Raw genomic sequence first — 25,741 nt, forward strand, 5'->3', positions numbered from 1 at the left:
TTTAATGAAATTTTGCTACATCACAAAAAGTTACATAAAAATTATACATAAAATGTTTTTGTTTAGTATCATCTTGCTCAAGCTGGTTAGATTTTTGTATTGGCACTATTGTATTGAAAAATTATACCATCCTAGTGAATGTTATAATTTTAAAACTGATATAGGAAAGGCAAANATAATAAAAAGCTTTATTGGAAATGTTTGGATTTTTTTAATGAAATTTTGCTACATCACAAAAAGTTACATAAAAATTATACATAAAATGTTTGTTTTTGTTTAGTATCATCTTGCTCAAGCTGGTTAGATTTTTGTATTGGCACGATTGTATTGAAAAATTATTACATCCTAGTGAATGTTATAATTTTAAAACTGATATCTCTCTCTTTTTTTTTTTTCTCGGATCCATTTTTTTTCTTTCTATTTTTATAAAAATAATTTATCATTAAATTGGATTCTGATTAAATGGGAATTTATCTTGTTAAATGAAAACCTTAAACATATAAGAGAGTGTCTGAGAGTTATTCATTTTCCAAAGTTAAACTATTTGTAAAGACTGTGCCATGCTTCTGATTTTAGAAGCTTTTTACGAAGAAAAAAAGTATCGACTCCATTTAAAAATTCCTTGCAATATACATTCTGATAGATTGAAAAAGGAAGTGATACAAAATAAAATAAAAAATTTCAAATCTTACAAGCTTATAACCATGTATCACTATGAATTAATTATAACTATAATTTAATTATATTGTAATATTAAAATATTGCAAATTGTTTCAATACTTAAATTTAATGTGCTCTTGAATTTAACAAATTTTTTGTGGCCCAGGTAAATGATCCAGTTTGCTGCCTCCTAAGCACAAAGCAGCCGGAGAGAATNCATTTTTAAGGGCATTTTTTGCACTTTTTAAGGGCATTAGTTGAGATTTTTTAGGTCATCAAAATCCGGGCTTTACTTATAACCATGTATCACTGTGAATTAATTATAAATATAATTTAATTATATTGTAATATTAAAATATTGTAAATTGTTTCAATACTTAAATTTAATGTACTCTTGAATTTAACAAATTTTTTGTGGCCCAGGTAAAGGATCCAGTTTGCTGCCTCCTAAGCACAAAGCAGCCGGAGAGAATATAATGATGAATAGACAATATAATTATAGTACGTTCTTAATATTTAATTCCTAAATTATAGAATCAATCAAGACTTAAAAAAGATTCGCTCATCAAAAATACTCTTAGACTTCAGCAACACTGCAAATTTTTCATAGTTGTCAAGATTTAATATGTTGCATAAATGATGTCCTTTGATAATAAACACATCTTAGGATAATTCACTTCTTATAAAGGAAATGATTTTCGTATTCTGAAAGAAGAGTCAATTACACCTTAATTCATGTCACATATTAGTATTTAAACTTATTCATAGATGGCGACACCAGTTGAATGTTTACAAACAAAAATAACACGCTAGTCATCATACTTTGCAAATAAATAGTAAAACTAGGTATACAAAAATTATTCAAAAAGGAAAAATAGATAAATTAGAACAAAATATAACTAAATTTATTCGAAACATTCGTAGATGTCTTCTGTTATGTAAGTTTTGATTGTTGGATAATTGCAAAGAAAGAGGTTTGCCACTTGACAACAACTTGTGTTTTTAATGTCAATTTTACCTTATCTGTAAAAATTTCTTCGGTTATCAAATAATATTTCAAAACTCCAGACTTATCAGTTTTTTGGAAAAGTCAAGATTTTCTTTTGATTAAATTTAATATACTCCAGATGATGCTAGAGAGTAACTATGCAAATTATTCTTTTTTAGCATTTTTTGTTACAAAAATAATACATTACATTTCTTAAAATGTTTTGAAAACTTTATTACTTGCTTTTCTCTTAAGTAGATAAATTCTTGCATTTTTTATAATTTTCTGATATATTTATTAAGCATTAAGATTTTTTTTAGTATATATTCCATTTTGTGTTACTTAATACCTCTTGATTATATTTTTTAAAAATTAGTGATTTTTATTTATTGTTTTCTCTTTTCTTATAACATAAAAAGAAAAAAAAAATTTTACCACAATACTTCTTTCAGGTTAAACATTAAATTATGGGTCTAATTCAGAATATTAAGATTTTGAAAAAGTTTTCAAAGGCATTTTCAAGTGTACATTTGTACTCAAGTAATGCTGCTCCTAGTGGTGTACCATATAAATCCCTGAAAAGCAAGGATGTAACTACGCCTGTATCTCTTCCTAACTCTGCAGATGTAGTTATTATAGGCAAGTTATATCATTTAATAAATATAATAATTATCTTAAACTATCAATTATTTGATAATTTTTCTGATTTAAATGCATAATGATTATTCTGAATTATAAATGTGTGTTACTTTTTTTTTGATTATTAAAAATTCATTGACATCAAGATTTTTTTTAAAAATCTGGTTACTAAATAATTTACATTTAATTTAGTTCTTCAATACATTTCATAGATATATATATGAAATATACCATTTTATATATATATATGAATATGCCATTTCTTATTATAGACAAGTTATATAATTTCATATCATTTAATATTAAATGTATGTAATAATTATTATCTTGAATATTTGATCTATTGAAATATTTGATGTCAGAATTATCAAATATTTGATAATTCTGATTTATATCCATACTAATTATTCTGAATTATTAAATGTGTGATACTTCTCTTTAATCAGTTTAATAACAAAGATTATAAATATCAATATAATAAGTTTAATCAATAATCAGTATCAAAATAAGTTTAATATCAATAATCAGTTTAATATCAAAGATTTTTATAAAAAATGTGGTTACTAAATAATTTACAGTTAATTTATTTCCTCCATGCTTTTATTAGGTTCTGCTTAATTATTGATCATTCCAGAAATATGCCATTTTTATTATTGGCAAGTTATGTTATTTATTATTAAATATAATTATTATCTTGAATTATTAAAATGTGTGATACTTATTTTTGATTGTCAAAGATTCAATTATTCAGTTCAATATCAAAGATTTAAAAAAAAAATTATCTGCTTACTAAATGATTTACATTTAATTTCTTTCTTCAATCCATTTATTAGCTATGTTGTTTGATTATTGAGGTAATTTTTTTGAAATATGAATTTTTTTATAGGCAAATTATATTGTTTAATATTAATTATAGCAATTATTAACTTAAATTATTAAATGCGTAAAACTTATTTTTGACTATCAAAGTTTTAATTATTTAGTTAATATCAAAAATTTAAAACTAAATCTGTTTACTAAATAGTTAGCATTTAATCTATTTCATCACTGCATTTATTAGGTAGGTTTCTTCATTATTGAGTTAATTTTTTCGGAAATATCCCATATTTATTAATTATAAAATATTTATAAATTTTTTTTAATTATCAAAGGTATGATTATTATTCTAAATTGACAAATATTTGATAATTTGACATCTAACATAAATATATTTGCTTGCAATAAATTTAAATCATTCGTATTTTTGTGTGTAATTTTTATAGTGACTTCTTTTATTTTTTATTTAATTCATTTTTGAATTAAATAAATTGAATTTTTTTTTTGTTATCCTTAAAGTCATATAACTTTTTCAAACATTTATTCGCATACTATTTGGATTTTTACAACGAAATATTAAAATGTATTAAGAATATACAACTTATTTAGTAAACTTTTAGTTTGAAAAATAAAAAAAATTTGTAAAACCAGCATCAACATTATTTAAAAATATCTTATTTAAAACATTTTCAGTGTAATCTTAACAATAATGTGCTTTATACACTAATTCATTTAGAATGTGAATTAGTGTATAAAGCGCTCTTACTGAATTTAGAATTATTTTTAGGTGGTGGCATTATTGGTTGCAGTACTCTTTATCATTTAACGAAATTGGGATGTTCAAATGCGATATTACTTGAAAAAGATCAGCTCACTGCAGGAACTACATGGCACACAGCTGGTGAGGATGCTTTTCTATCTTGAATATTATTTTTAACTAAATTTTTGTATAACATTCTTACTTATTAACTTTTTTTAGCTGTCCTTACTTAATAGTTCAGTGTTCTCCTGAAGAATTTTTTGTAGGACGGCCCGCCCTGCTTACCCTTTGATCCAAGGAAATGCACCCTCTTTACCCTTTTTGTAAAAATAAGCCGCTGTCCGTTGAAGAGACTGCCTTTTTATTCTTATTCCATTTTGAAAAAAAAAATAATTCACTGCTTAAATAATAATTACATGCTAGTAAAATTATCTATGTTCATGGGTTTATTTCTAATTACTATTACCAATAATAATTTATTAGGATTATTCTCAACTGGTTAAATTTTTATAAGTAACTTTTTTTGGAGAGGGGATATTAATGAATTTTTTAAGTGATTTTAAACTGTAAAACTATTTTTTAAATAAATACCTTTAAAAAAATGCACATTTAATTGTTCATTTTCTCATAATTTTCAGTTTAAATTGTAGAAAAAAGCTTTCAAGTTGCTTACCAATTAATCATTTTTTGTTAGTTTAATTTTTGAAAAAAATATGCACCAAGATTGTTTTTTTAGCTTGCCTTTAATTATTTGTATAAACTACAAATTTTTCTCGTATTTTGATAATGAGAAAGAATTATTTTTGAAGTAAACACATAAATTAGAATAGGAGTTTGATTTAAGAATTGTAGAGGTAAAATTCAGTTATTACATAATGTATCACATTTTAATAAATTTTTACGGTGTAGTGAGTGCTCTTTCAAAACTCAAAGTCCCCTTTTCTGAATGAAAATTCCCATTTATTTGTAATTGAGGATCTTAAGTGTCAAAGAAAAAGGAATCATATGACAGATGTGACCTGCAAGCTTTTAGCAACTTATTTTGATGTATTTGTTGATATCAGCTTCCTTGAATAGCCTCTATAGTTCAAAATTATGTTATTGTCTCCATAAGCTATCCGCATTTATAACACCAAAAAAATTTTCATATATTTTATTCAAAAAAATTAAGAGCTTTTGCTTCAAGCTGTTTGACATAATTAAGTCTTAGTTCATGAGTAAAATTACTTGTCAGAGTTAAACACTGGTTTCAGTTAAGTGATCTAGGGTTGAAATATTTTTCTCATTTACTCTCTGCACAACGAAATTTATTTTAGATTCAACAAACAACCATGATTCTTTAGTTTTGCTTAGTATATCATATCACTAATATTACAAAAATTATAACCTATTTCTGTGTTTCAAATATCTCTTTAAACTTTAATAATGTTTAATATCCTAAACTTTAATAATGTTTAATATCCTTGTTTTAAATATACATGAACATATTTTATTGTTCTTGGTTTTATTTACAAGCTCTTGGTTTTAAATTTCGGTAACATTGCTTTGATATTTAAAATTCTACCATTATAGACCATTTAAAGAACACTAGTATAGTATTATTGTAAAAAAACATTCTGTCCATCAGTATGCTTCAACGATTGTCATTTCCTCATTCATGACAAGAATACATTGTTTTAAGACTCTGCAATGCCTTTTGTTGATTATTTTGGTGTTAAGAATAGAATGTGTAAGATAGACATCTGGCTAAAATAGCGATGGGCTAGGCTAGATACAAAAATAACCCGGATAAGGTGAAGTTTGACTTCCTACACTACCCATATAATTAAAATCACATGTTTTACTTTTTTAGATAAAGAATTAATACAAAAATTCGCTCAATGGTTATTAATTTACTACACAGATGTGGAAAGTTATAATTAGGATGAGTTAAAATGTACAGAAGACAGTCTTTTCTTCCTCCACTTTTCATGATGAGATTTATAAAAAGCTAATCCCATTATTTCTTTTTTTTTCTAGATCCAATAGTACAGAGGTTAGTTAGTCAGGAGCCTACTATATTTATTTGATCTTAAAACCTTTTTTTAATCTACACTCTATAACAAAAAAATAGACGCACTAAGACGCGCAAAATTGACGCTCGATCAGGCTGGAATGATGCCGACTGGGGACGTATAGTCTTTAGCGACGAATCCCGCTTCCAACTGTGTCCTGGCGATCATTGAAGACATGTTGGGATACTCACTGGGCAGAGAGGGGATCCTGCCTTCACAATTGCACGCCACACCGGGCCTCAGCAAGGCAATATGGTCTGGGCTGCCATTTCCTTTGACAGCCGGACCCCTTTGGTCGTCATTAGAGGTACACTTACTGCACAGCGGTACGTCGACGACATCCTAAGAACTGTTTTGCTACCGTTCGTTTTGCAGCTCCCTGGGCTGGTTTTTCAGCAAAACAATTCCAAACCACATACGGCACGTGTTGCTGTGAACTGTCTGCAAGCTTGCCAGATCACCAGATCTCTCTTCCATCGAGCATGTCTGGGATATGATGGGAAGGCGATTGCATCTAGCACGGAATGTTGATGACCTCATTTGACAACTGGATCGAATTTGGCAGGAAATACCGCAAGAGACCATCCGGGACCTTTATCGGTCTATGCCACGCTGTGTGGCTAGAGGCATTTGTATCCAGGCTAGAGGCGGGTCAACACCTTATTGGACTTGTTACTGTAACTCTGCAATAAATTATTCAATTGTTCTGAAATTTTAATCATTTACTATTCTGTACATTGTCTTCCTATCCACCAATTTTCGTTTCAATCGGACAACTCCTTCTTGGTGTGTCGATTTTTTTGTTATAGAGTGTATTTAGCAGTTTATATAATAAAAACAAAAAATAATAATAATAATACAGTGTGAGTTTCTTTAATTAAATATTTTTGTTATTTTTCTTCTTCTTGGAGCATACATGATTATATCAATAAATAATTATAAGATGTGTTATTTTAATCCAGTTTTTTGGTTAGTTATATAGCATGTAAATTTTTTTATGCCATTGTGTTATCATCACCATGCTTTATTCATCCTATAACATGATTTGAGAGGTCTTAATCCTTACAAAGTAAAAATTCACAAGTAGTTATCACTAATATACAAATAACTTTAAATTGCTTTTCATTTTTTGAACAGTGTGTATATTTAATTTATTTAATAAAAATTATGTTTTAATTATTACTATTTTAAAAAACCTTTACCCTATTTTCCCCTTCCAATTTGCTTAAAGCAAATTTCTCAAAGCTTTTGATGCAACTGATTTTTTTTCTCTCTATAATTTCTAAACCATGAGCATATTAATACACCAGATCATATTGATTAATACTGCATGATTTATAATGTAACACATGAGTTTAGTTTGTTTAAATTTGTACTCTTAGTTATTTCAAGTACTATTTTTCAAAGGATCAAAACCGATTCTTTTTATACTATATTATTGATTTATGTTGCATTTTGTTTAATTGTAACCAATTCTAGTTTATCATAACCATACTTTGAATGTCTTATATTATGATTTCAAACATTTATGAAATGTTTTTGTTGAAACTATAGGTTTGATTTGGAGATTAAGACCTAGTGACACAGACATACAAATTTTAAATTATACTCGCCACCTTCTGAATGATGTCCTTGAAAAAGAAACGGGAGTTCATCCTGGATGGGTTAACAATGGAGGTCTTTTCATTGCCAATTCTAAAGAGAGATTGAATGAATACAAGAGGCTTATGACTGTAAAATTACTTATTACTTTACTTTTTTTTTCTCTTCTTATTTGTGGGTTGGTACCTACTTGCAATATGCCAACATTTAAAAAGATTTTCAGTTTAAAGTCGAAAATGAAGTATTTTCGAGTATAGACTTGAATGGAATAAATCTTGTACTCTTTTACGGAACATTTTTCACTTTTTCTTAGTTTTTATAAAGGAAACAATTTTAGAATCACAAAATAATATACAATAATTTTAAAACCAAAATGCAAACAGTGCACTATATATAGTAATTATAATGTAGTTACTAAGAAGAATTTGAAAAACTGACTCGTAGTAGTGTTATACAGTTTTTACAAAATAGTGTATAAAGTTTAAAAGTAAAATTGTAATGAAAACGTTTTTTGGCTCTTAGCAGTTACTGTATGCTTCCGGGACAAATTCTTCTGCACAATTGTAATATGGGCACTATTTCACACAGTGAAAAAGAAATCAAACATTCTGAATAACTATTATTCTAATGATCCTATACTTGGATTGAAAATTTTTTGCATGCAATTATAAAATTTGTTTATTTAAGGATAGCTTGGTCCAAAAAATAATTTTTCATAATAATTTATTATTTTATTTAATAATAGTGGAAAAATTCGAATTGCAAAGCATGCAATTTCCTTATATCATTTTAAAGAGGGAAATTTTACATGGCAAAATAGAAAATTCGAACAAATCAATCAAATAGTACCTGAAAATCACATTTTAAATAAGCGACTTTTTTAAAATTTGATTTCTATTTTTCTAATTAATTTTTTTCTTTAAAAAAAATTAATAAGTTAAGTAAGTCTGTGTAAAAATATTTATTAAACTTTGATTAAAGTAAGTTTCTGCTCATATAAGACAACTTATTTTGTTTTATTTATTTTGTCATTTTCTTCAATAGTTAAAATTAAAATGACATGCTAATCTCTTTCCATTATTAAATTTTAATTATATTACCATTTTTATGAAGTAATATGGTTTTAAATAGATAACTTATTATAAACAGAACTTATAAAAACAACTTATAAAAAATCTAATTTAAGTAAAAACAGATCTGAAATTAAATTTATCAAATCAAAATTTCAATAAAAACGTCTCAAAGATCATGAAACTCTATCTAAACCTCCTTAAATATCTTTTCCTTGATATGTCGCAATTATACAAACATTAATTTTATATTAGCAATTCCTCAATCGTAATAGTCTAAATTAAAGCTTTGTTTATATCTCACAGATTGGTAAAGCATTTGGCATAGAGTCTCATTTGCTTACTCCAGCTGAGACAAAGAAACTCTATCCTCTGATGAATACAGAAGATTTGTATGGAACTTTGTACAGTCCTGGTGATGGAACCGTTGATCCAGCCGGTTTTTGTGTTTCACTTGTTAGGGGAGCTGCCAAAGCTGGAGCTAAAGTAAGATATTGACGAAATATTTTTGAAAAAACTGATTTATTTTGATACATTTCTTGTTAACATTATATGACCATATAGATGAATGTAAGTAACAGCTATAGTTAAAAAAAAAATTAGAATTTTATTTAAAAAAAATACTTCTATTACGTGCCAAAATTTGGGGCATATTTTTGTGGACTGAACAATAGGATGGAACAAAATTGACACACTTATTTTGCAAATTTGTAACAGAAGATATTTTATAGAACTAATATTTCATTTTTTATTTATTTATTTATTTTTTAATTTCAAGTATAATATTTTAATAATTGACGATCTTGTCAATAACAGTGTCTCAGAGCTATAGAGCAAAATGGGTCTGTGTTTTATATTACAACAAGACTTTGGTTGTTTTGCAAATTAACTGTGACTTAAAAAAATTTCGTAACCTGTAATATGCTTTATTGGCAGACATAATTTTTTTTTTAATTTGAAGTAAAATATTCTAATAGTTGATTATTTTGTCTATGATGTCTCAAATCCTTAGACCAAATTGCGTCTAACAAAGGTTTTATTTTACAACAGGAATTTAGTTTTTCTGAAAATTAACTTTGACTTAAAAAAGCTTTCATAACCCGTTATAGGCTTTATACTCAGGCGTGGATTTGTTTTCTATTTCAGGTAAAATATTGTTCTAATAATTAATTTCTGATCCTAAACATTTAAAGCTAAAATCAGCATTTCTAATTATTTTAGGTTAATTTTTATTAAACTAAAATAAAAAATTATTTATTCATTCTAGGTTTTTGAAAAATGCCCAGTGACTGATATTCATGTATCTGAGGATGATTATGGTACAAAAAGAGTTACTGCTGTGAGCACTCCAACTGGTACTGTGAAAACAAATTGTGTTGTAAACTGCACCGGTTAGTTTTTGTTATTGTTTTTTTAAATTATTTTTGAATTAAAATTCTTTAAAATACCTGAAATTCTTTACAATCCTTGAGAATTCAACTATTAGCAGTAATTCAACTGTTAAATGACTTCTAATTACTGCTTAAATTACTAAATTATTATATACATTGATAATTTAACTATTAAATCGCAGATTTTCAGCACATTAATTATATGTTGCTAGAAGCAATAAGTTGCTAAAGAAGACATTGCGACCTGTCAATCTTTAACAATAGCTAAGCAACTATTTTTATGAAATATAATTTTTAAAAAATATTGTTTTATATATGTTTATAATTAAACTATTTAATTGATTTAATTTCCACTTAGAGGGTTAAATTGTTGCCGTGCCCTTTCTCATCATTATTTTCTTAGTGATTGATCCATATATTAATTCAATTTTTGTATAGATTTAGTGTCTAGCTCCTTAGCACAACCATTATTTTGTGAATTAAATTTTTTATACAATTGGACCGCTTAGAGCAAACAAATTGGGTTTTTTTAATGAAAAGCACCTCAATTTCCATGAAGGCAGTAGGATTCTGAAGAGTTGTTATTTAATAAAAGTTCTAAGAACTTGTAAAAAAACTTATCTGGAAAAAATATTAAAAGCTGAGTTTGATTTAAAATGACATCTTTAAAAAACGTAGCTCATATATTGTCCCAAAAATTGTATTATAACAAGGATAGCATAGTAAGCTGAAATCAGCGCTAAAATAGCGATATTTTGAAGTATGAAGCCTGTAATTGAAAAGTCCAATGCATTATTGATTATTGTTAAAAACGTAAACTTTTGAACTTAAAAAAATTGTCCTTATATAACTAATCATTTAACTACTGCTCTCTGCAATTTTTTCAAAGTTAAGATTGCTTTTTAAATTTCAATATCTATTAATGTTATAAATTTTTATTTATTTATTTTTTATATTTAAATAAACATATTCTCTTAAATTATGATAATATATTCAAAATAACTAAAAAAAAATTTAAATATGCTTTCCTTGTCTATGAATTTAATAATTTATTTCAAACATGGGTTTATGTTTAATTATCAATGGTTAAAACATTGAATTATTGAAAAAAATGCAGCTTTTTTTAATGACTGGTAAAATTATTATGTTAAAAAAAGGGGTTTTTTTAACATAAAAACAACAAACATTCACATTGAAAAATCAATTTTTATTATTTTGTTCCATTTATTAAAAGTGCTGTAAATTGGAACCTTTAAAATATTTACAAAAGTATGTGTACAAAATTTTCAGGTAAAGTTACTAAAAAAACTTCAATCAAATAAAGTTGCAATGTTCAAAAAATCAATGCTTTTGAAATATCAGTTTTAATTTAATATGTTACTTTTTTATTAAATACTAGAAAATACTAGAATTAAATACTAGAAAAAATAAATATCATTTCATTTTTCACTGCTTTAAGGAAATAACTAATAATAATACATGAGCACAATATAAACTCGGGCCTAGTAACTTTAAAAATGAAATGAAATAAAAATTTGTATCTTCTAAAATGTGTGTTCCTAATATCATTTTGTTTTATGATAAAATAAATTATATTAATGCATTTTATTATTAGTATTTATTTTTTGTTCAATAATTATGCAGGTGTCTGGGCACCATATCTTGGTAAAATGGCTGGTGTTAAAGTTCCTTTGATTGCTATGAAACATGCTTACATCGTAACTGATAAAATTGAAGGAATTCAAAATATGCCAAACACCAGAGATCATGACTTAGCTGTTTATTTGAGGTTGCAAGGTGACGCACTTTCTGTTGGTGGTTATGAATCAAACCCCATTTTTTGGGAAAATGTTTGTATATTTTGTTACATTTATAGTTTTTTCCTCTCTTATATTCTATTAGATATAAACTAATTTCAGAATACTGTATCTAAAATTTCTTATTTGAAAAGAGTTTTTTTATAGACACTTTTAACACCATTTTTACATTTTTAAAGTCAGCTTTTACTAATTTTCTTTGCTTTTTTTTTTATTTATTTATTTAGTCATTTGTTTATTTTTTTTTATTTAAACGACTTAAAACTCCTCATGCACCACAAAGTATAGCATGAGGCTTAAAGTTGTAAGTAGAAAAAAAAAAGAAGAAAAATTTACATTAAAAACAAAATTCCGCAAGGCCACAAGACTTTCAATACTTTTGACCAGTTCTGACAAGACAGGTGGCCAACAAATAGAAAGACGTCTCAAATCAGTCTTTAAATTCATTTGGGCACTCGCATGCAGACTACAACGAAGAAGAATATGTTTAGCATCTTCATCAGCATCACCGCAAGCACAAATTCTACTGGGCTGCAGATGGAAACGAAGTAAATATCTCTTAAAATTTCCATGGTTTGTTAAAATTTGGGTCAATTTAAAATCAGTTGCAAAGAATTTACATTGCAAGCGGTGAAAAATGGATGGAAAGAACCTTTTCGTCCAAAGCAACCGAGGCGAAGCAAGAAATTCAGCATTCCAGTTTGCAATGATTTTATCTCTAGCGATGCGCTTCCAGTGAGAAGCTGGAACAGACACTCTTAAGTCTATTTCACCACACGTAGCTTCCCTAGCCAATTGGTCTGCTCTTTCATTGCCCAAAATATCGCTATGGCCACGAACGTAAGAAAAATGAATAGTTACGTTTGCAAGAGCGTTCAAAATCAAGTGAATTTCCACCACAAGCTTCTCAGTAGAAGTCGTGTCACGCAAAAGAAAAAGTGAAGAAAGAGAATCTGTACAAATGAGATATTTAAAAATTTGGTTTTCACTAAAAGAATTTTGTATCCACTTAACAACCAGGTTTATACACAAAAGTTCAGCCTGGAAAACAGTACATTCATTATGTAGTCGGTGCTTGGCNTTCGACCATGAGACCAATTAATTTATAAAAAATTTCATTTTTTAAATTATCAATTTTAATTTCGTATTAATTTTCAATTAAAAATTTATTAGCATTTAAATTTATAATAATTCTGAAATAGTTATTTCATACTTCTTTTATTTATTTCTAGATGGGATGGCATGGTTAGTATTTAAATTTATAATCATTCTAAAATAGTTATTTCATATTTCTTTTATTGATTTCTTGATGGGATGGGATGCTACACTAGGAGTTGTGTTGGGCAATTATTGCATTAAAATCTAAGCTTTCTTTTTTTTCTTCTTCTCAATCCTGTATACATTGTTTTCTTTTTTTTTTTTATCTAAATAAGTAAGTTACTTAACTCCCAATTTGAATAATTGCAATTAAGTTCACTATTTTTATTTTCTAGGTTGATAAAAATTTTGCATTTGGACTCTTTGAACTGGACTATGATGTTTTTGGAACTCACTTGGAAAAATCAATGCACAGAGTCCCGGCCTTAGAGAGAACAGGCATAAAATCTACCGTGTGCGGACCTGGTAATCATTGTTAAAACTTTCATCCATTGGTATGCGTAACTCACTCTCTTTTTTCCCTTCTTTATCCTCTCACATTTCTTTTCGGTTTCTTCAAGAAATGATTTTATTGACTGCTTTTTATCATTTTGTGTGTTTCATGTCGGTACAAATCTTATTTAGATTGGTGACTATGTTTTGCAACAAAAAAAAAAATTTTCTGATGTATTAGTTATTTAAAATTTCAATATCTATTTTTTTTATATAATTTGTTTAATTTTTTTATTTTTGATGTTTGTTATTTATTGAATATTTATTTTTTATTCATTTAACATTATTGCTGCATTTAAATGTTATTACTTGGTAATCAAATTTAAAGATTTTATCCATTAGTGTACAAAACTTTTCCCTTCTTCGTCCTAAACAATTTTAGTCTAACTTATTAGTTATTCGAAATCTGAATTTTTTTCCCTTCTAATTTTGTTTTTTTATTTATATGATTCTAATTTATTGAATATTTATTTTTTATTCATTTAATCTTATTACATTTTATTATTTATTATTACATTAAAATCTTATTACCTAGTGACCGATTTTGAAGCGTTTATCCACTGGAGAAACTTTTCCCCTCTTAGTCCTAACATTTCTTTTCTGTTGCTTCACAAAATTGTTTTGCCTGTTGCTTTGTTTATTTTGTGTGTGTTCATGCACTTACAATCTCAATCTTATTTAGACTAGTTTCGCTTTTTATTAAACAAAGTTTTGTTTTCCTTTGTTCCCTCCAAAGCTTTTATTTATTTCAAACTTAAATACTTATTTGAATGTTTTTTTTTTTTTTAGTTTCTTATATTTCAATTTTATTGCCTGCTAATTACCTGATTTTCTTTAATTAATTAAACACAATTTGCTTTCTCTTTTTCTTCCATATCCTGATATTGTTTTTATTTTCCTTTGGTCAATTTTTTTAATGTTGCTCCTTATTATATTATGTGTTTCTAGTTTTAAAAAAAATCTCATTTTGGTGTATTACGATTATTTTTATATAATTATTTGTTGGGCATAATAATAAAATAAAATTTTTATTTTCTTGATTTATAATTTATTTGAATTTATGTAAAAAAAAAATTTTTTTAAGAGGATATGGTCTTTAGCTATTGTCATTTAAATACCTATATATATTTTTAAGAATAACACATAGCTATGTGAGAATTCTGTGGTTTTTTTACAGCATTTGACATGTGAAATTAATTAATGTACTTGTCAAATATGAATCTATTTATGTTTTGGCTAAAATTTGAATACATAAAATTAATTTTATTCATATTCTTTAAAAAAAAAAGAGAAATAAACCTTACTAAGACTGTAATTTTTGGTTGTCCTTTTGAGGGGAATTACTGTATTGCAACTTCTTGATTGCAATTGGGCAAAAACTTGTATTTATTTCTGTGTGTACTAGAACTTTCCTTGATAGACCTTGTATTTTCTTTTTCTTTTGGTATTATGAAATTTCAATTTTCAAAACTTTAATGAATCAAAGCTATCAATTTATTCCACTTTGGACTTTTATTTTTCAATCAGAACTGCATTTCTAATTCTTTGCTATTTTATTAATTTTGATTTTTCATTAATATGTTTATTTTATTGTAATTATACATTTTTTAAATGCAAGTAAGTTCCTTACTCACATTTTGTTTCCCGATCAAAAAGTAATAAATGATCCCATCATTTACATTTATAAATTTATTGTAATTTGCTAAAGTAAAAAGCATTTACAAAATTTTGGATAATCTGATTTCTATTATACAGTTATGTATTTATTTCTATGTGTACTAGAACTTTCCGTGCTGGACCTTGTATTTTCTTTTATCTGTTGGTATTATTAAATTTCAAATTTTGAAGCTCCAATGAATCAAAACTATCAATTTATTCTACTTTGGTCTTTTATTTTTCAATCAGAACTACATTTCTAATTCTTTGCTTTTATTGTTTTTGATTTTTCATTAATATATTGATTTTATTGTAATAATACATTTTTTAAATGCAAGCAAGTTCCTTACTTACGTTTTGTTTTCCGAACAGAAAGTAATAAATGGTCCCATGATTTACATTTTTAAATTTATGGTAATTTTTTAAAGTGCTAGATTCAGAGTCGAAATAAATTTATTTCAATTGTGTATTAACCGTGCTTTGAATTGAATTAGTTTTCATATTTGGTGAAAAGTCTGTGTTGTGATCTCAATTTTACCTTTCGCATCTTTGGTTTTAAAATCTGAACAATCCTATATAATATCCTGTTAGTCATGCTATTCATAATTCATAGAGTTTTAAACTGTTTTCAAATGTTTTTATGAGTAATTACTCATATCTAAAATCATACCTTTCGTCATTTTCTAGAATCATTTACACCAGATCATAAACCTCTTATGGGAGAAGATCCTGCTGTACGAGGATTTTATCACGGTTGTGGATTTAACAGCTTAGGCATGAATTCTGGTGGTGGGTGCGGTCGCGAATTGGCCCGTTGGATTGTCCATGGAAGACCTGAACTTGATATGTTTAATTATGATATCAGGTATTATTTTTTCCCTTATTAAATAGTTGCTTAGAATTATAGTGCAATAAACTGCATTTAAGCACAAATTATACTAAATTGCAATCTAGCATTAGCTTCATATTGCAACACTATTACTTGCAACAGAATAAGAATCGTCAAAAGTTTTTTTATTTTTTTTTATTTTCAATGGCAGGGAAAACAGACAAATATAACAAAGAAGTACAATAAACATAAGAAGAAATCACAAGAAGTAAAAGAAAGACCGGTTTCTTTAGAATGAGATAGTCGAAAATCGGGATGGTCATATATACGTAATCAATACAAGTGTTCTCCCATGCAGTCGTAACCGGTTGCAGAGATAAAAGAGATGGATTTTATGAAGTGGTAGGACAGTCCAGAGCAATTTGGTTGAATCAACTGAGTGCTCTGAATCTTCAAAAGTTCCAATCTTTGTTTTCTCTTTTTATTATCTATAAATCTTTGTTTACTAATATTGCATTGTATAGCTATTCATTTTTGTACAAAAATATTTTATTTACACATAAGTCAGTTCTGGGTATTTGTATAGTTTTTTCTTTTTAATTTATATAATAACTTATAAATGTTTTTTTAGTTTTAAATTTTTTATAAATCAGAGATGATTGTGCTCCGGAATAATTCCGGATTTTTTCGCTAACCATGATCCGGAAGTTTCCAGATATTGAAGGTCCAGAAGTTTCAAGAAATCATCGATCACATTTATGTATAAAAATTCTTGCATATTTTATTTCAAAATATTAGAACTAGAATTTTTCTTGGGCATCTCTTTCATTTGTAAATATTTTTTTCTGGTAGAATAATAAATGTGATTGGAGATAAAAGTAAACTTATAAATAATTATTCATTTAAATTATGCTGCATATAATTTATTGAGAATTTCATGTTTGGAAAATATCAATGATTTAAATTTATAAAGACCTTACTTTTTTGAAATGCGTCATTAATGATTTTACTCAAGAAATTTTCAGGAAATTTGAGTTGGGCTCACAATTACCACTTTTATTACCATCAGCTTATGAATTCAATTCAATTTATTCAAATGTTTTGTTAAAAATCCTAATGCTAAATATTTTTAAGATATGTATACTATATTTCTTTTCTGCTTATTAAAAAATATGTATTTTAAAAAACGTTTATTTGAATTCAAATGCAAATAATTTACACTATCAATGATGCACATTATCTGTTCCTAATAGACGTTTTACTGAAAAATTGACTGACAATTCCAAATGGATTAAAGAACGTAGTCATGAATCATATGTGAAAAACTATTCTATTGTCTATCCGCATGATGAGCCTCTGGCATCACGTAATATGATAAAGGACGCTTTTCATGAGGTATGCTTCCTAGGATTTTCTAACGTCTATAGAATAAGTAGTATAAGCTTGAAATGATTGTATCAGTCATTATTAATTCTTTATCTACAGTTCAATTAAAGAATGATGCTGGTACTTTTTTAATTAATTTTATTTTATCCATATGATCTTTAAAAATTATCCAACAGAGATTTTTTAATTTGTTTTTAAGAACATTAAAATTGTTAGGTAGAAACCACATAGATTCCATAAATGATCTTTTAATTCGAGCTTATTTTTTTAAAATTCAGAATAAATAACAATAGCATAAAAAAAGCCTGTAAAGTATTAATAATTGTCATTTTGGCATTATACTATGTATTTTTAAATAAATAAATATTTGTTGTCAGGTTTTATTTCATTAATATTAAAGTACATATTTTTCTTTTCCCTTAAAAGATTTTTTCAAATGTGTTTGATTATTTCACTTTAATTCTCTTGGTTGATTTTATTCTTATTTGATGTAAAATAATTTCTCTTTTTGAAAAATTCTGCCTTTGTGATTAAAATTTTCGAAATTGTAATTACTTAAATCTGTAGTTAGTTTTAAAAATCAATTGACCGAACTTCTCAAAATTGCAATCATTTTTAGAACATTAAAATGTAAATTACTAAATAATTTATATTTCAATTTTTCTAAATATTATTGCGAAATAGCTTATTTGAAAAAGTAGTTTATTTAAGATGATTATCTAAGATGAATTTAATTATTTAAGGTGAAGAAAAATTTATTTAAGATTTTTAATTATATCATCATTGTCAGTCGTAACCTTTTACAAAAGAAATAACGCAAAATTCTACAAAAACTAATTCACCATTTTATTATTCTTTTTCATCCATTGTTCCAAAAAAAACCAAAACAAGAAAAAATTATCATATCTATAATATCAAGCTTTTAGCTCGCAACATCAGAAAATGCGTGTTATTACATCACGTGACCCTGACAATCATGAACTTCCTCTCTTATTAAACTTAATTTTTTTAGATTTGAAACTTCTTTCATGCATTCAAACTATTTGTTCAAACTATGTATTTATAGTATTTATTCATGTTTTGAAAATGTGAAAGATTTAGAATTTATTTTATAATTCCGAAACATTTTTATTGTTTTTAATATTTTTAAACTTATACGTCTATTTAAAAAAAATTTTTTTAGATTTTTTTAAATCAATATTAAAAAGAAACCAAAAGCTTATTGGAGTCATATTGAATGTATTTATTTTTTTCTTATAACTACAAAATGGTATTTTATTCTTTTTCTTAATAAATGGTATTTTTTAATTATTTAAATTAGATTTATTTTGATCTGAGAGTATTTTTTGTTCTAATTGTTGACTTTAATCATTAATTATGCAAGTATAAATCAGATATCAAAGTTGTGCTTGTAATTTTATGACTTGAAGTAAGAAATATTATATTTTCATTTAAATTATCCCTAGGAACTTTTAAATACTGGCTGTGTTTATCAAGAAAAACAAGGATTTGAGAGGCCTGGTTGGTTTTCTAGTGATGGCCCAGCCCCGGTAAGAGTTATTCAAACCATGTTTTTATATCAATTAGTTTTTGTTTGTTCTTTTCTTTAAAGTTTATGCTTTCAAGTTATGCAAGTTTATTCTTTTATTATGTTGCATTTAGAAATTTTTTGCAGTCCAACTTCAATATCATAAACTTTTCAATATCAAAAAAAGAAAGAATCTGAATTTCTAATACCTTAACTATTCCTATTACAGAGAAAAATACTGTAACTCATTTAACTCTCATTAAACTGAATACAGTTTTAGTTTGTCCTAGATTACATGAAATATTTATTGCCTGCAAAAAAAATTTTAATTTCTGAAAATGTAAAAACTTTTTAAACATGAATCACTGAAATCTTTTGTAGTTATGAATTATAGTGGCTGGGATATATTTGAAGAAAGTCAGAAGAGAATCCTATTGACCCTTTCACGCAAATGAAACACCAGTGCCCCATTTGTGTATATATATACTTTTTTGATGTTCTAATTACAAGCAAAAGTATATTTTAGTATTTTTTGATTATAAAAAATTATGATTATCAAAACGTTAGATTATCGAAATTAAACTTTTACTGGAATATAAAATTCCAAAAAAAAAATAGTCTAATAAGAAAACCATTTTCATTCTTATTAAAAAAATTTATTATTTTATTTTGATTTTGTGAATTAAAAAAATTTTATGTCTGTAATTTAATGTCTGTAGGCCACTTAAATGTTGTAAATTTTTTGTATGTGGTTTTCCTTTAGAATTATTTATTAGAGTTAAAGGTCAACAAATATTAAAATAATTATTAGTACAAATTTACAAATATATTATAATTTACTTATGTTATAAAGAGTTTAAAACCATTTTGGAAAAGAACATTTTGTAAATGATTGAGGACCACTGGGGCTAAGAACAATTTGATGCCTGGGGTTTATAAATTTCTAAATCAGGCCCTATCTGAAAGGGGTTGTTGTGTTTGTAAGAAGAAATTTTTGTTGTGAATGTCTCTATGAATTAATTACTTTTATTTCAGTTATAAACGAAAAGTTATTCTTTTTTTTTTCACTCTTTATTGTGACAATTTTTCATTTTTTTATTTTAGATTTGTTTATCATATTTCTGATAAATTTATTTTTGTTTAATATTTGTTTTTGATATAAAATTGAAAAACGTGTTGTTATACAAGGAATTTTTTGTTTTTTGTAGGTCCTAGAGTATGACTACTATGGTAGTTATGGCAATTCTGAACACAAAAACTATGCATATATTGAGAGGTTAAAAGAAGATTATACTTTTGAATTTCCTAAGAATCATGGAACAGTATGCTGATTTTCAATATTCTTTATTATGCACTCTTATATATTTAACAATTATTTTTACTTAAAAGTTCATTATTTATAACAAAAGTTTATGTAGAAATTATTGAATATTGTTATTTTATTGTAAAGGAAGAGTACATAGCTAAATTATTATAAATCAGTTAGTACTTCACACCGGTGTGAACTTTTTTTATCATTTAGGTTTTAAGTTTTGCACTTTTCTTCTTGTTTTATTAATTAGTATTATTTTGTGAGAAAATTGTATTGATCACATTTCTAAAAAGTGAACAAGACAGTAAAATTTTCAGAAATGAAAAAATTCTTTGATTGTTGGCTCAATGGCCAAAGAATATTCTCAAAATGAAAATTACCGCATGTTTTCGGCTGTTATCTAAAAACATATGAGGCATCGCATGAAGCTTGCCGTTTCTTCTTGTACTTGTTGTATCTCTAATTAGTTCAATTTTCAACCAATTTGCTTCAAATTTTGACGCAATGTTCAGAATAAATATATTTTTCATTGCACCAATGAAGTTTTTAATTGGTTTGATTGGTTATGAGTAATTCACGAAAATATAACTTTTTTCTGTCATTTTTTAAAAAAATATTTTTCAAAACTCCATCATTTTGTAAGAAAAAAAAATTTGATGTTGCATTATTTACATTTTGTTTTTGTACATGAATGACTTTCTTTTAATGAGTTATTTTATTTGTAGATTGGGAAGGAGTGTATAAACTGCAGAGAAAATGTATCTGCTTTTAACATGTCATATTTTGGAAAATTTGTGTTGAGTGGTTCAGATAGTCAAAAAGCTGTTGATTGGATTTTTTCAAATGATGTAAATAAACCCCCTGGTAAGAAACCCGTGTTTTATGTGAATTATAAATTATTACCTCATTATATAAACACTACACTAAATTGGAAAAAATTGTTATGAATTGAAATTTATTTTTTCAATATGCCTTTGTGCATTGTATACATACTATTATCAATAAATCTTGCGAATCAAAATTACTGTTCAGTCTATAATTCTCTACTACAGATTTTTTGAAGCATTAAATGATTTTAATAAGTATTTACTTTCTTATATTTAATTTACATTTCTACCTCATGTTAAAGCCTGGTTACTTTCTGGCACAGAGAACCTTTTTTTACATTTTATTCGATCAAGAAAACATGGTTTCATCTATTAATAATTTATATTAATATAGATCAAGTGTGTTTCGAAAATATAAATTCTTTTTTTTTCTTAATGACCTATTAAAATATTATTTCAAACATTGTATATACTAATATACAAGCCCCTTTTCAAACCTCCAAAATTTACAAACACCATAGGTTGATTTAAACAACAATAATAAAGTCAGACATTCATTGATTGTAAAATATTGATGTATTATAAACAATGAGATAGGTATGAATAACTCAGTATCAGTTTACCTACTCAAAAAAAACTATTTTTAATGCATTATATAAGCAATTGATTGTGCATTTTCTCTTAGCATATTCTTTTGCATACAAAGGTTTTTTTTTTATTTTGAAAAAAACTGTGTTTTAAATTATGTTCAGAAAAATTAAGATAATTTATTCAAGAGTTTAAAAAAATATAACGCTATGAGAACCTTAAAACGTGCTATATATAAAATTGTTATGTGTACTACATATAAAACTACTATATATTATAGATAAAACTTCTATATATAAAATTACTATATTGTATTATGTATGAAACTACTATATAGGAAACTACAAATTTAAATGTTCCAGAAGATCATCAGTTTCAGACATTAACAGCGTTGTCATAGGGATCCGAATCTGCAATGAATTCTACATCCCAATCTGCTGAGTCCAACAAAAAATCGTCTCCCCCCTCCCCTCCATTGAAAGAATTGCAAATTTTACACTTTTTAAAAGATTCTACAATAAAATATAAATTTGCTATCTCGCTATCAAAAATAGGAATTTGACTTATACAACGGGTCAACTTATACATTGGAACATACAATATTTGCATTTACCATTTTGTAATTTATTTTTAATCCATTTGTTTTGTTTTAAAGGAAGCACAGTGTATACTTGTATGTTAAATAAGCATGGAAGAGTTGAAGCAGATCTGACTGTTAGTGCTTTACCTCCCACCAAGAACACCATGCCAGAATTAGAATCTAAGGGTACTCATGTTGCATTGATTTGTACTTGTAGATTGAACTTTTGTGAACATTTTACAAATTTTTCAATAATGCTCTAAAAAAGAGCATTATTTATTCGATAAATATGTGTACGTTAGCATCGTGTCCAATGATGTGTCTCTCATTTGCAACTTTTAGCTTACATTACTCTCTGATCTATAAGCCCCTGGGATAAATTTTCCTGCTAGACACTAGTTTCCTAATGAATAACTAGGGCAAAACCTGTTTTTTGCATGTTTATCACATCTGAATTGTAGTACAGGAGGGATAATCAAAAATCTCGCTTATACAAATAAAATTTAGTGGAATTAAATTATTTTATATGAAACCAATGTTAAATTTCCTCGTATAAACTATTATGGTTTCATTGTCTAACACACTCCTCGCTTAGTTTTTCACTTTTAAAGTTAGTTTTTCTCTTATAAAAAAGAAGAGGAAAGTAATTTTTTTTTTTTAAGAAATCTATCACCAGCTAAAATTATATTTATATTTTATGATATTACTGCAACTCTCTAATTATAATTATCATTAAAGTGAGTTTTTATCCCTAGAAATATAATACTGTGTATTATTTACAATTTCAAAGAAAAATTTTGCAAAAAAATAGCATAATGGAACAACTTATTATTTGAAAACAATTGATTGGAATCAATTATATCCCTTTAAGTGGGGCTGATTTTCATATGTAATAATATGATAATAACTAAACCCTGCCGGTAAACGATTTTTTTCTAAAAACATTTGCTTTAATAAATACAGCTTAAAATGCTATTAACTCAATAAATTTTTATGACAGCTATTATTTCTCATTTTTGAACAATTAATGTTCAATAGAATTAAATACAGCATTATCAAATCTCGGAGTTAAATTATAAAAATAATTAAAGGAATTAACTAATTAAAGTTGAAAACTAAATTGAAATGATTGAATAATTTTGAATAATTTGATTTTATAATTCAAAGAACAATTATGAAAAAAAAGATAAGAAATTTAAAATAATTTAGGAAGAAAATCAAGAAATTTTTTAATTGTTTGATCAATGAAGGTTAAAAAAAAGTACTCGTTTTTCACTTATTAATCACAAACAAAAACTTTTCTTTTTAATAAACTGGCATTAAAACAGTGATGAATTATTTCATAAGCATGGATCTAAAACTGTGTAAATTCCAGGCTGATTGAAGTTTAAATGCATACTTGAATTGCAGATATTTCAGGAACATGAAGAAATTAAATATTATTTTCAGAATGCTTGTGTGGAAAAGTTGTCAATTGTAATAATAAAAACTGTTTTAATTAAAAAAAAAAACATTAATATTTTCTATTTGCTCGTCAAAAATTAAGGAAAACTTGAAAAATATTTAATTTTTTAAATTATAAATTGCAGTTCCATTATTTTATATTTTAATTTTCAACTGACACAATTTTGAGTTTATGTCTATCAATGTCCATCTCCGTAGCCTTGAAATTTTTAATCCAACCCAGAAAGCAAGGGATGCCACAATCAAGCATTTTGCCAAACTAGCCTTTGTGGAAGACTTTTTGATGAAATTAACCTGTGTTTACCACACTGAGGAAAAACCTCCCACTGTTAACCAGACCTCAAGGGGATTCTAACCCATGATCCATCTACCACTGAGGATATTTTATGCCAGCTCTGTGGCTAGTGCCAGCCAGGAGCAAATTTCATATCAACCAACTACTACTGGACAATCGAACCTGGGTTACTATATCGGGAGGCGAATGCTCTATCCCCTGAGCTTCCATGAAAAACAGTAAAAAACTTACAAGAATCATAAAAATAGCATATTGTTCACTAAAAAGCTTTGTTTCATGTGATGGCTGAGTCGGAAAAATAGCCTTAAGATTTTTCACTATTTATGACATCTTTAAGACTGTGCATAATTTCATGTATAATTTTTTTTATTAGGTCCCAGTTTCTATCTTGCAGCAGGTGGTGCTGCATCTCAACAAAATATTACTCACATCCATAATGTTATACAAGATAACAAGTTTTCTGTTACCATTGCTGATTTAAGTGAAAAACTGGGACTTTTAAGTATTCAGGGCCCTAAAAGGTATGTAGGCTCATTTATTGAATTTATAACAACTTCCAAAAATACCATGTGCTTTTCTGACTTTATGAATAACGCCTTTAAATTAACTTATGCAAATCAGAACATTGTAACAAAATGTTTTGAAAGTCCAAATGTTTGAAGAGTTTTGCAAAACAAGTTCTTCGATTGCTTCTCTTCACTTTTTTGTTGTGAAAAAAATCTTAGAATTTCGGTTTAAACATTTTTGAATTGTCTTTACTAAATTACTTCTTGAATATAATATAAATTATTTGTTAATAACTGTCTCCTTTTATCTCATTAAAACTCTTTTGCAAATATACTTTTTACAAAAATTTGTTGAGTTCCATTTATATAAATCTTTTGTTTATTTAAATTTTAGTTTTTTCAACGAAAGCTGTTTAATTAATAGCTCAAGCTTTTCAGATAGAAGTTGTTAGACTATATGCTTTTGTGAAAAATAGATATGTAGTTACTTTTTTTTTCTTTAAGTGTTTCAGTTTTCCTAAATTATAAAGAAGTGATTTCCTTTAGTTTAATTACTTTGAACAAGTAACAGCTTTTAATATTGTAATTTATGAAAAGCAAATAACTCTGCAATTAATCAATGTGTGTGTTAAAAAGTTACTAAAACATTTGCAAATTAATCATCAATAAACAACTTAGTTTCTTGCTCTCACATTGTTATAATTTACCTTTTCAGTCGAGAACTTTTACAATCTTTGACCAATGAAGATTTAGGTGACACTGCTTTTCCATTCTCTACTAACAAAGTGATAAATCTTGCAGGTTTCCAGGTTAGTTTTGTAATCATTTTGAAAATTGAAGTTTTCAATGGAATTCAAACCTGTTTTAAACTACTTATTAAAAATTAAATTGTACTTATTGTTTTTTAAAGACAGTTTTTTTTTCACTTTCATGTTTGCATATGTTTTAAAGAAATAAATTCAATTATTTACACATTCAAAATTGAGAAAGTATATTCATTTTGGTTCTTGGACATTTAATACACTTTATGTGTTCTTATTAATTCACTTTTGTGCCTGTAAAGATGTAGTTTTAACTACTTTACGATTAGCTAGAGTTGTCAATTTTCTATTGAGATTCTCTACCTGGTGACAATACAAGTTTTAATTCTTTCCTGATCGCTCAAAGCATAATTTAATGGCCCAATAGAATCTGTACTCAATCGAAATTCTGACCACTTTCCAAATAGTTTGAGAGCTCAAATTTTAACTGAGTGTCTGTACTAAATGATATTGCAAGTTTTAATCATTTATTGATCTAAAAAATGATGAAATCGCCAAGTAG

The 25,741-nt window shown here is 26.3% G+C and overlaps 1 protein-coding gene across 5 annotated transcripts in view; it reads left to right on the top strand.

Annotated features, from left to right (window-relative positions):
* The first annotated feature begins 1,429 nt into the window (after nt 1-1,429).
* LOC107449896 (Sarcosine dehydrogenase) overlaps nt 1,430-25,741 on the top strand; it is a 73,575-nt gene continuing 49,263 nt past the window's right edge. The window contains exons 1-16 of one of the 5 annotated variants that reach the window (XM_043043673.2): nt 1,430-1,634; nt 2,101-2,287; nt 3,891-4,004; nt 7,472-7,650; nt 8,896-9,075; nt 9,857-9,980; nt 11,625-11,830; nt 13,291-13,420; nt 15,791-15,968; nt 17,186-17,327; nt 18,785-18,868; nt 20,055-20,168; nt 20,884-21,022; nt 22,229-22,339; nt 24,286-24,433; nt 25,134-25,227. In XM_043043673.2, the coding sequence (XP_042899607.1) occupies nt 2,116-2,287; nt 3,891-4,004; nt 7,472-7,650; nt 8,896-9,075; nt 9,857-9,980; nt 11,625-11,830; nt 13,291-13,420; nt 15,791-15,968; nt 17,186-17,327; nt 18,785-18,868; nt 20,055-20,168; nt 20,884-21,022; nt 22,229-22,339; nt 24,286-24,433; nt 25,134-25,227 (2,115 nt within the window). In that variant the 5' untranslated portion in view covers nt 1,430-1,634; nt 2,101-2,115. Of the gene's footprint in view, nt 1,801-2,100; nt 2,288-3,890; nt 4,005-7,471; nt 7,651-8,895; nt 9,076-9,856; nt 9,981-11,624; nt 11,831-13,290; nt 13,421-15,790; nt 15,969-17,185; nt 17,328-18,784; nt 18,869-20,054; nt 20,169-20,883; nt 21,023-22,228; nt 22,340-24,285; nt 24,434-25,133; nt 25,228-25,741 lie in introns of all 5 variants that reach the window. The other 4 variants (XM_043043674.2, XM_016065566.4, XM_016065564.4 and 1 more) reach the window with 4 other exon arrangements.

The sequence above is a fragment of the Parasteatoda tepidariorum genome, chromosome 8 (assembly GCF_043381705.1).
Source record: "Parasteatoda tepidariorum isolate YZ-2023 chromosome 8, CAS_Ptep_4.0, whole genome shotgun sequence".
Classification (NCBI taxonomy): Eukaryota; Metazoa; Arthropoda; class Arachnida; order Araneae; family Theridiidae; genus Parasteatoda; species Parasteatoda tepidariorum.